Raw genomic sequence first — 12,718 nt, forward strand, 5'->3', positions numbered from 1 at the left:
TTATTTTCTTAACAGGTGCCAAGGGAATTAAAATTAGCATCTTAATTTACAACAATCTAATCTAGATTAAAAGCTACTTAATTTCAATAGTATATAGAAACTTTCCTCCTATATAGCTTCATTCCCTTCCTCCTTCTTTATGCTGTTATTGTCATGCAAATTACATCTTTAAAATGGCATGCCCTCCAAGAGAGATTTATAATTATGGCTTTTTCACAGTTGTCTTTTAAATCAGATTGGAGGAAAAAAAAGTTACAAAATGTAAAAAATACATTTTTACTATCTTTTATATTTAACTTTTATATTTAACTCTAAGGCTGCCTTTAATGGTGCTCTTTATTTCATATGCTTTCGAGTTACTTTCTAGTGTCCTTTCATTTCAGCCAGAACAACTCCCTTTAATATTTCTTGTGGGACAGCTAGTAACAGTCACTCAGGATCTGTTTACCTGGGAATGTCATAATTTCACCTTGAAGGATAGTTTTAGTGAATACAGAATTCTTGATTGACAGTGTTTTTTTCTTTCCGCACTTTGAATATGCCAAGTTGCTGTCCTCTAGCCTCAATGCTTTCTAATGATGAATCAACTTTTAATCTTACTGAGGATACTTTGTGCATGATGAATCATTTTTCTCTTGCTGCTTTCAATATTCTCTCTTTACCTCTAGACAGTTTAATTATGATATATCTAAGTTTGAATCTCTTTGAATTCACCCACCTTGTAGTTTGTTGAACTTGCTAGATGTGTAGATTAATTTGCTCATCAAAATTGAGGAGGCGTTGGCCATTATTTCTTGAAATATTCTTTCTTCCCTTTTCCCTCCTTTCCTTCTGGACTCTCAGAAGTTTATATGCCTCATGGTGTCCCATAAGTCTAGAAGCTCTGTTTATTCTTCTTCATCCTTTATTATTCCTATTCCTTAGCCAGATCATCTCAACTGATCTGTCTTCATGTTCACCCGATTATGGCTTCTGCTTATTCAAACCTGCTGCTGAACTCGTCTACTGAATTTCTCATTTCAGTTATTGTACATTTTTTCCACTTCAAAATTGTGTGTGTGTATAAAATTGATATTCTCCATTTGGTGAGACATTGTTCTCATACCTTCCTTTTGTTCTTCAGATATAGTTACCTTTAAGTCTTTAAATATATTTAAAATAGTTTAAAGACTTTGTCTAGTAATATCAATGTCTGGATTTTTTCAGGGGTAGTTATGTAACATGGCAACTCTGAAAATTCTCTTCCCAGGATTTGCTGTTGCTGCTGTTCCTTACAGTTGCTACTATTTGCTTAGGACTTTCCTGAACTAATTCTGTAAAGTTTGTCACAGATGACCATGGAAATCTCTGCTCAGTTAGCTTAAATGTCAGCTATTGATTGAAGGCAGATATCTTTACATGCCTGAAACCACTAATTCTCCCAGTTTTTGTCACGGGTCACTGAGTGTGTATGTTGGTGCATACCTTCAACACTCAGCTAGGCAGTTTACAACTTTGCTTTGCCCTGCTTGCACAGAATGTGAAGGTTATCCTGAGGTAAAAAATCAGGATATCCTCAGGTCTTTACTGAGCATATGCATAGCCCTGGGCAAGTATACAGTCCTATGCCTGTGCATAGTTGTCTAGATTCCCATGAATATATGGGAACTTTTCATAGCCGTTATGGAAACCTCATTCTCCAGCTTTTCCTTTCAAATGTTTTGGTTAGTTTTTGCCCCAGCTGTTATCTACTGCATCAAAGAGTTGCAATGTTCAACAACTGCTTCTGATCGTTTTGGACAAAACCCCTATGTAAAAGGTTATTCATATGGGCAAGCTCCAAGTCAGGTTAAAAGATAGCCTTGTAAGTGGGGTCTTCCAGCGAACTACCAAATAAGTTGAATATTCTCTGGGAATGGGGCTTTGAAGGAGCGCCAGCCCCCTTCTATTCCCTCCAGGGGTAGTCACACTGCTAATTTTCATTGTGCTTCCAGGCTATTGATTTTCAAGGCTACCACAGAGCTTGGGAGGGAGGGAGGTGAGTAGTGCAAGTTAAAACACTACAAAGTGCACTGTCATTATCAATATTCAGCCTTTTTTCTTGTATATATACTTCCCAGATTACTGAAGGCCTTTGATGAATTTACAGAGCTCCAGCAAAGTTATTCTGACAATTTTTGCAAGTGTTCTTGTTGCTTTTATGGAAGAGAGAACTTTAAGAGGTCCTTACTCTACCGTTTCATTGACATTTAATCTAAACCCCTTACTCTTAATCACCACACCATAGTGCCTGATACAGAATTGATTTATAAATAATGGTCAGGGTTTTGTTTGTTAACAAAAATGCTCTTAATTGTCTTAAGTACTGGGTAGAATTATGGATAGAGTACTGCATAGAGATCCTAGACCCTGTTTAGATGATATCTAAATTAGTTTTAGTACCTGGTCATTTCTGGAAATAGATGGTCACTGGAATCCTTCTCCCACTTGCAAAAACAAGTGGGAGCACAATAGAGTTATGGAGTCCATTGTGTGGGATGGGGAAGAGGAACAGTTTACGTGGGAACCATTAAAGCTCTCTATCTGCAGACACTATATGAATGGCTTCAGCTTTTCTCCCTGTAGATTAAGGAACCGAATGACAATTTGGACTCTCGTTCTTGCATGCATGCATGTATGTATGTATGTATGTATTTATTTATTTATTTATGACTGCGTTGGGTTTTTGTTTCTTTGCACAGGCTTTCTCTAGTTGTGGTGAACGGGGGCTACTCTTCATTGTGGTGTGCAGGCTTCTCATTGCAGTGGCTTCTCTTGTTGCTGAGCATGGGCTCTAGGCGCGTGGGCTACAGTAGTTGCAGCACGCAGGCTCAGTAGTTGTGGTGCATGGGCTTAGCTGCTCTGCAGTATGTGGGATCTTCCCAGAGCAGGGATCGAACCCATGTCCCCTGCATTGGCAGGTGGATTCTTAACCACTGCACCACCAGGGAAGCCCCTCGTTCTTGCCTTTTATGCCAATTCCACAGATGAATTTGCTGTCTCTGCCTAGTCTTTTTAGATGGATTAAAATTCCTCTTTGGCTATACTTTTATGTAACTCCAAAAGAACCAAATAAGCATCACTGTACTCACATCTGCATACTGTATAATTCATGGTCAAGTTATGATCTCCCCTGTACTTTCTAGTCCAGGCTCTTTCTTATTCAGGAGGAGTAAATCAGAGACAAGGTGGATGCTACCACTGGAATACCTGTACTCCAATACCTCACTGCTGACCAGAAAAATAATTACCATTTTTAAATCCACCTCCCTGCAGGGCCAACATGTAGCTTCATTCAGACTGCTTATTTCTATGACTCTACTAAGAACATTTTATGGTTTCCTGATAACCTGCCCCAGCTATAACATACCACAACTATAACAAATTTATTCTTAAAAGGAATAAGTTGAATTAATTTTTATTTAAAGACCTTAAAATGGCACTGTGCCCTCTAATTTGAAAGTCTATAAAAAAGAAAAAATAACAGTCAAAAGTAGATTTAAATTTGATATTCTCATTTGTGCTCAGTTGGCTAGATGAAGAAAAAGAATGTTAGGGAATTCCTTAAGAAAATCCAGGATTTTTTTGGTTCACCATCAAGGTATTTGTTGAGGATCAGCTAAGAGTCCAGTGGAATATCTTATAAAGATAGTCTTAAAGGAAGTGAAAATATATTGCACTTCTGCAGTCTACATCTTCTTTCTTCATTAGAAATATTATTTTTGACCTCTTCTTACTCTCATTCAAGATCTGAACTGGGTTACCTTCTGCCTTTCATATATTCTACTTCTGCTTAAATAATCTCCTTAAATAATCTCCAATTCCGGTTTCACGTTGATATGTTTGCATACTACTTCTGGTCATTATAAAGAGTTCTGCATCTACTACTTAGTTCATTTTCACAGTTACTCTGTTAGCTTTTGTTTTGCAATACTACAATGTTCTAATTCTATAATATCCATTTATCCTAAACCCACCAGAAAACAGCAGGTGGTAAGTGGTGCAGAGGGAGGAAAAATGCTAAATTTTGGCACTGACACTAATATGTTATAATACAATTATTCTCTGTAACAAACCTGCTCAGTCACTGCCTCAAAATGCAAATGAACTATCATTTTTCTTTTTCTTGATAAAAAGTGAAATTTTAAAAGTTTATGCAAGGGGGACTTCTAGCATGTCGGTAATATTCTCTTTCTTAACCTATAAGATAGTTCCAGGGGTGTTTTCACTTTGTGATAATTCACTGAGCTATATATTTTGTTCTATGCACTTTTCTGTATACATGTTATATCCCAGTATAAAAGAGTTTTCAAAAAGAGTTTATTATGTGGAAGCTCTATGCTGGCCAGAAAGCAAAACTAGATTAGAAAACAAGAAGAATCTAGAAATTATCAAAGTAAAGATAATTTCAGTTGTTGATCATTAGTAACACTGCCTGTCTTTGTACTAATTAATACTAATATACATAGAACCAGCTTTCACAAATAATATTTTAAATGCCAAAGTAACATTCAATGTGAATAACTTTTACAGAAAGCAGTATGCTCAATAGTAAATATAAGAAAAGTTTCTTATCTTAGTCAGTTACGTCTTAGCAGGATATGTATCAATTTTCAAAATTTTCATAATTGATAAGACCACTGGAATAAATAAGAATGAATCTTAAAAGAAAAAACTTTTCCTTAAAGCTTTTTGCTGGTAACTGTAGTCAATAATATTGTAGTACTGTACATATTTGAAAGTTGCCAAGAGATTAAATTGTAAATGTTCTCATCACAAGAAAAAAAGTTTTGTAACTTTGTATAGTAATGGATGGTACCATTTTGCAGTACACACAAATATTTAATCATTGTGTTATATACCTGAAATGAATATGTTATATGTCCATTATACCTCAATTTAAAATTTTTTCAAGCTTTTTACAAAGATAGCCTCTTAGAAATAATTTTGGCAAAGGCAAAGCAGTTTTAAGATACTCCTTTTATTTAAAAAAAAAAAAAAACTATAGTTCTATCCACAAAGGCCAGTTTGCACACATTATAATCTGAAGTACAGAAATGAAATTCAATTAGCTTTGCCTCTCATTTTAGAAATACAATCTCTCAAATATTTTATTTATTTAAAATACATAAAAGCTGAATTTAAAGTTTTACTGCTAGTGCACATGCCCAAAAGCCCTATAAGTCTAGGAGTTCTGAAAGCACAAAGTGTGTCCTCCTGCACTTCTGAAACTTCTTGGCAAAAAAAATTATTTTAAATAATTACATATGTATTAGAATATCCTCACTATGCAGCAATGGTCTACCTAAGGCTAGAGCTACAGCAAGCAACAGTGTCATTTCAAGTAGGTAGCAAGTGCTTTTAAGATGCTCCTCCCACAGAATGTGAAATGAGAATATTTTATGATTTAAGGAGGAGACACACAAAAAAAGTATCCTGTTTTATCCACTTCTAACTCTCTTTTTTTTCTTTTTTTTTTTTGTGGTACACGGGCCTCTCACTGTTGTGGCCTCTCCCTTTGCGGAGCACATGCTCCGGATGCACAGGCTCAGCAGCCATGGCTCACAGGCCCAGCTGCTCCGCGGTATGTGGTATCTTCCCAGACCAGGGCACGAACCCGTGTCCCCTGCATCGGCAGGCGGATTCTCAACCACTGCGCTACCAGGGAAGCCCCATTTCTAACTTTTAAAGTAAAATCCAGCTAACTGACTTAAGTGTAAGAGGAAAAGAAAATTAACACCTCATAAACAGATACTTTACATGTATTATCTGATTTTACCCTCATAATATTGAAGGTAGTATTACACTCCAAGAAAAACAGCTAATAGTCACAAAATCAGTCAAGAGAAGAGATGGCAACTGATTACTGAAGTTGGGTTACCCTACTATACTATACTACCTCCATCCTAATTTTTCTGCCTCCTGATTTATGCTTCCACATTATGTTTCATTTGTAGTAAAAACTATGACTTAAGAAGAAAAGAGAGAAAAATATCAATATTAAATTCTATATAATTAAATAATACTTTCACTTTTTGTTTAAAAATCATACCAATATCTGAATGCCTAATAAATACCAGGTGCTTTACACTCATTATTCCTATCAGTATTTATTAATAAAAATGTACCAACATATATATACACACACATACACTCACCAGAACTCATTAGATCTGAAACATGATGTTAGGGCATGGTAAGAAAACAAACAGAAGCATGGTAGAATACTGATGTCTACTGCTTACCAGTTTTTCTCTGAATGTTTCTTTTCCCAGCTTCCCTGAAAGCAATAACAGCTCTGAAAAAAGCTCGGAGAACTGCCCAACGGAAAACAGCTACAGGATCAATTCCAATCATCCCAGAGATAAAGGCATTCTTGCTACTTCTCAGAAGAGCTACAATGTCAGGGCGCATATGATCTGTATTTTTTTCCCGGAAATCCTACATGAAAAAAGTACCAGTGTTACTTTTGAAAAAATTATTAAACCAAGAAGATAATGGGTGACATGTATGAACAGTGGTTGAATAAGGCTATAGAGGGATTTCTGTTTTAGGCAGCTAAATGGACCAGATAGATATCCTCTACAAAGTCCCATATGACCCTAAAACTATTTAATTCAATAATTAATTTAAATTAGAATGAGCATTCCACAATCTTATTGCAGCTTGTTAAACACTGGTCAGGGAGAGACTCTCTACAGGACTATCACATAAAATGACAAGAGAGTTGAATAACAAAAAGGAGCCAGAAATGAGAAGACCAGGAACAGCATTTCAAAGGGAACACCTACTACCTATGGGTGGCAATGAGTTGAACAAGTTAGGAGAAAACCAGTAAGACCAGGGGCTGGAGCATTCTTGGCAAGGGTGAGAGTGGTAGAAGAATAAGCAAATAAATAGGCTATGTAGGCTATGTAAGCCTGAACTAGGAGTCTGGGTTTTATTCAAGTGTAAAGAAAAGCCACTGGAAGGATAATGACATGAGCTAACTGGTGTTTTATAAACATCACTGGTTGCTGCAGAGGGAATGAACTGTACAAAGATGGAAAAGGTAGGCCAGCTATTGCAGTATTCCAGAAGAACTGACAGTGACTTGGACTACACTGATGGTACTAGTGGAAAGGGAAAATGGTTATCATATTTGGGATATGTTTTAGAGGTAAGGACAAAGGACTTGCTGGTGGATTAGGGCATGGTGAGTGAATGAGGAAATTAGGTTAACATCTATATTTTGGGTTTGAGCAACAAAATGGGTAGAGGTACCATATACTGATATGGAGAAAACCAGAGAAAAGAGAAGGTATAGGGATAGAAAATGAGGATTAAGAGGTAAGTTTTGTCCAAGTGAAGCTTGAGATGCTGAGAATAATGATAATAGCAAGTAACATTTATTGAGAGGTTTCTAAGTGTATGGTACACTTCTAAGCATTTTACATGTGTTGTCTCACTGAAGTTCATTTCATCACCTTGAGGTGATGAAATCATCTACCTCCTTGGGGTAGATGATATTATTATTCTTATTTTATAATGAGGAAAGTGAGTCATAGAAAGGTTAACTATCTTGGCTCCTTATCACACAGCAACTGGAAGAACAGAGGTTCAAACTCAGTCACTTATAACCAGTATGCTATGTCTGCATACAGACATCAAGTAGGCAGATGGATATATTTGTCTAGATTCTTACAGAGATTTCAGAAAATGCATTTGGATATAATCAGCATACAGATTTTTAAAGCTGGATAAGATTACCTAAGGACTGTAACTAGCCAGTTAAAACCACCTGTCAATGGGGGTTGGCAATGACAAAACACAAGAAAATGGGTTTAAATACCCACAGAAAGATAGGGAGGACAAGAAGCTTAACACTCCTGGAAGAAGGTCCCAGACTGATACGTGTATTCTAGGCATTTGACTATAACCACACCCAGATGGAAGGATTAAAGCTTGGTGAGTAAATCACTCCATGTCGTTGCAGCTTCACAGAACAGCTCTAACTTGTTATGTCTGAATTCTGTGAGAATCATGCCTAGTATGACGTCATCTACCCTCATGTCCAGAAGGCAGCTTGGACTTGTCCTATTACCTTTAGGGCTTTCCTTTCCTAGTAATTCTTGATTCTCCTGAGAACAGGGGAAACAAGCCAGAAGTCCTGGTGCTTAGTTGGTCCCTAAGTACCCTTTGAGCAAATGTATATATTATAAAAGTTAGTAAAACTGAGTAAGAATTTTCAAATCAAATCATCAGCAGAAGCAAACTCCTACTGAGGGAAGACAAATGTCAGGCATTAAGCTAAGCACTATACATAACTTATTTAATTCTAACAATTACTCAATAAAGTAGAATCAATTATAAACCACATCTTACTGATAAGTAAACAGAGAGGTAGAGAATTTCATCAGAGGTCAAACATAAGTACCAGTAACAGGAACTAAAACATCATCTGCCCTACCCCAAAGATCACCCCGTCCTTTAATAACTATACCATAAAACCTAAAATTCAAGATTTCTTTTCCATGAGGACTGTCAAATGTTGATAGAGACCTTCCTTTTTCAGAAGTAATGGTCTTGTCTCTCTGTCTTCATATTTCTAGATTTCTAAGTACACTTCATAAACTAATCACATCATCCTTGAAACTCTCTTCTACTGGTTTCCATAACAACACACTGTGATTTACTACTTACTTCTTGGGCAGTCCTTTGGCTCTGTATTGAAAATTCTTAGGGTTTCATCTTGTGTACTCATATTTTTCCCTCAATCATGTTGTATCAGTTGATCTTGACCATAATTATGACTTGAAATACTATCTAAATGATGATGCCCAAATCTGTATTTCCAGCTCAAATATTTCTTGTTATGTCTGAGATCCATTTGTACATCTTAAAGGTATCTCAAACTCGACAGAAAATGCATGACTAGTATTGCGTATATGTTTGAGAGCATTCACCAGTGAAACCATGTGGGCCTGGAATTTCCTTTGTGTAAAGTTCTAAACTACTGATTCAAATTATTTAACGGACGTAGGGTTTTCAGGTTTTTCCATATTTTCCAGTGTCAATTTTGGCAACGTATTTTTCATGGAATTTTCCATTCTATCTATGCTGTCAAATGTATTGGCAAAACAAGTTTATATCTTTTTAATATCTGTAGAGTATGTAGTTAAATCCACTTATTCATTTCTACTATCTGTAATATGTAAATTTCTTTTTCCTTTCATTAGTTATTTTCTATTAACTTTTACTTATACAGTTTATCCTTGAACAACATGGGGGTTAGGGAGGCCGACCCACCTGTGCAGTTGAAAATCCCGTGTAACTTTATAGTCAGCCCTTTATAGTATCCACGGTGCTGTAACCATGGATTCAACCGATCATGGATCACATAGCACTACAGTACCTATTTATTGAAAAACACTTGTGTATAAGTGGATCCCCACATTCAAACCAGTGTCGTTCAAGGGTCAACTGTATTATTTTCTGTTATCCTTTCAAGGAACTCACTTTTGGCTTTGTTAATTTCTCTCCTGTATGTCTGCTTTCTATAATATTGATTTCTGGTCTGCTCTTTATTATTTCCCTCTTCTACTTTTGGGGATTTAATTTACTGTTCTTTCCCTAGTGTATTTTCAACCAGTCTTCCTTTCTAACATATGCTTTTAAAGTTATCACTTTAAATGCATCCTACAAATTTTGATATGTTGTTATCTTCATTAATGTTCAGTTTAAAATATTATCATTTTAATTGTGATTTGTTTTTTAACTCAGGCGTTATCGAGAAGAATTTTACTTAATTTCTAAACACCCAAAGAATATCTAGTTCTGATATGCCAATTAGGTCAGTTGTTTAGTACTGTTGTTCAATTGTTCTGTTTTTATTGATTTTGTGTCTGCATATTCTGTTGTTACTGAGAGATACGTATTAAAATCTACAACTTTGATGGTAAAATTGCCTAGTTCTACTTTTGCTCCCCTTTTGGCTTATATAATTGAACTGAAGTCATTAGGTACATATAACTTTTGATATGTCTTCTGTTAAACTGGTCCCTTTTATTGTTATGAAATGTGCTTCTTTAGCTCTAATAATAATTCTTGTCTAAAAGTCTATCTTGTCTGATAATAATGTAATTATACCAGCTTTATTTTAGTTAGGGTTTGCCTGGTGTGTCTTCTTCCCATCCTTTTATTTACTTTCAACCTATCTGATAATATGAATGAATATTTTTTTGTTTTTGTTTTAGACTGTATTTTTAAATTGAGATATAACTGACACACAACATTGTTTAAGGTGTACAAAATATTGATTTGATACATTTATATACTGCAATATGATTACCACTTTAGAGTTAGCAAACACCTCCATTATGTCATATAATCATCAATTTTTTGTTTTGTGTTAAGAACATTTAAGATCTGGTCTCTTAAAAACTTTGAAGACAATGCTATAATCACAATGTTAATTATAAATACAATGTTTACTATAATTACAATGTAGCACATTAGATCTCCACAATTTAACTGTAGGTCTGTATCCTTTGCCAGCATCTCCTCAATTCCCCCACTCCCTAGTAACCACCATTCTACTCTGTTATTCTTTTTTTTTTTTTTTTTTTTTTTTGCGGTACGCGGGCCTCTCACCGCTGTGGCCTCTCCCGTTGCGGAGCACAGGCTCCGGACGCACAGGCCCAGCGGCCATGGCTCACGGGCTTAGTTGCTCCGCGGCATGTGGGATCCTCCCGGACCAGGGCACGAACTCGTGTCCCCTGCATCGGCAGGCGGACTCCCAACCACTGCACCACCAGGGAAGCCCTACTCTGTTATTCTTAATGTTTGTTCTAAAATCTGTTCCTTCCCGTCTTTTCCACCTCAGGAAATAGCACCTCAAACTCACCCATCAGCTATAGCCAGAGATCACTTACTTGGAATTCATCAATAAGATCTACTGACTGTACCTCCAAAAAATATCTCATAATCATCTAGATCTCCTCCATCTCTACTGCCATCTCAGTGCTCCAGTTTACCTTAACATTTCACCTCAACTATGTAAAAAAGCTATCTAATTCATCTCCCAGCTCCCAATCTCTCCCTCTGCTATTCCTTCTCCTCCAAGAAATCAATCTTTTAAAAACACATATCATGTCCTCTGCTTAAAAATCTTTTCATGGCTCCTCATAATAATAAAAACAAAAACCAAACTCCTTTAACTTGGTAGAGAAGTCCTGAAGAACTAACTTGCTGTCCATTCTCTGAATTCATTTCATGCCACTATTTTCCTTGATCACTATAATCTAGTAACACAGACCTGTTTTCAACTATTTTAACATATTAAGTTCTGTCCTATCTCATGGCCTATAATATTCACCATCCCAACCCCTCACCAAGGTAACATCTACTTCACCTCATCTCTCAAATTTTGAGTTTCTCAAAGAGGTGTTGATGGATCCACAAATTCAAAATCCATTATTTCACTAATTTCTCTCACAAAACCCATTCACATTTATTTATACACATAACCCCATTTATCCATATTAAACACACACATGCATATATGTACATGTGTTTTTATGTGTATACAGAGCCAGGAACATGTCTGCTAATTTCTCACTAGATCATTCTGAACACCAAGCACAAGGTCTGACATGTGTTTTGTGTTTAATAAATATCAGTACTTCCTGAATAAATGAATCAGTGATGAATGAATGAGTGATCTTAATTCTGACTCTCTCATCAAGATCCAAGAGAAAAAGTATTGCTCCACCATTCTCCATATCGTCACTGCATTACTTAGAAACTCTCTTAAATGGCAGGCTTAAACATCAAGTGGTTGAAGGGTAATGGGCTCATCAATTACAAACAAAAAATGGGCAAGGGCTTCCCTGGTGGTGCAGTGGTTAAGAATCCGCCGGTCAATGCAGAAGACACGGGTTCAATCCCTGGCCTGGGAAGATCCCTTATGCCGTGGAGCAACTAAGCCCATGCGCCACAACAACTGAGCGTGTACTCTAGAGCCCGTGTGCCACAACTACTGAAGCCCGCGCACCTAGAACCAGTGCTCCGCAACAAGAGATGCCATGACAAAGAGAAGCCTGTGCACCACATCGAAGAGTAGGCCCAGCTCGCTGCAACTAATAAAAGCCCGCACACAGAAATGAAGACCCAACACAGCCAAAAATAAAAACAAATAAATAATTAAATTTATAAAAATAATTTTAAAAAGAAATGGGCAAAATTATGAAGATTCCCTTCCACAGGAGTTAAGAGTTTCAACATCCAGAGGGCAGACAGTAGAAGCAAGAAGAACTACAATCCTGTAGCTTGTGGAACACAAACCACATTAAAAGAAAGACAAACAAGATGAAAAGGCAGAGGGCTATGTACAAGATGAAGGAACAAGATAAAACCTCAGAAAAACAACTAAGTTAAGTGGAGATAGGCAACCTTCCAGAAAAAGAATTCAGAATAATGATAGTGATGATGATCCAGGACCTCGGAAAAAGAATGGACGCAAAGATAGAGAAGATGCAAGAAATGTTTAACAAAGAATTAGAAGAATTAAAGAACAAACAAACAGAGATGGACAATACAATAACTGAAATGAAAACTACACTAGAAGGAATCAATAGCAGAATAACTGAGGCAGAAGAACGGATAAGTGACCTGAAAGAAAGAATGGTGGAATTCACTGCTGCAGAACAGAATAAAGAAA

The 12,718-nt window shown here is 36.5% G+C and overlaps 1 protein-coding gene across 16 annotated transcripts in view; it reads right to left on the reverse strand.

Annotated features, from left to right (window-relative positions):
* The window catches only part of MYO9A (myosin IXA), a 279,561-nt gene that overhangs the window by 149,812 nt on the left and 117,031 nt on the right, over positions 1 to 12,718 (reverse strand). For all 16 annotated transcript variants that reach the window (XM_067029270.1, XM_067029272.1, XM_067029275.1 and 13 more), the window contains one exon: positions 6,264 to 6,459. In XM_067029270.1, coding sequence (XP_066885371.1) covers positions 6,264 to 6,459 — 196 coding nt within the window. The remainder of the gene's footprint in view (positions 1 to 6,263; positions 6,460 to 12,718) is intronic.

The sequence above is a fragment of the Kogia breviceps genome, chromosome 3, assembly GCF_026419965.1.
Source record: "Kogia breviceps isolate mKogBre1 chromosome 3, mKogBre1 haplotype 1, whole genome shotgun sequence".
Lineage (NCBI taxonomy): Eukaryota > Metazoa > Chordata > Mammalia > Artiodactyla > Physeteridae > Kogia > Kogia breviceps.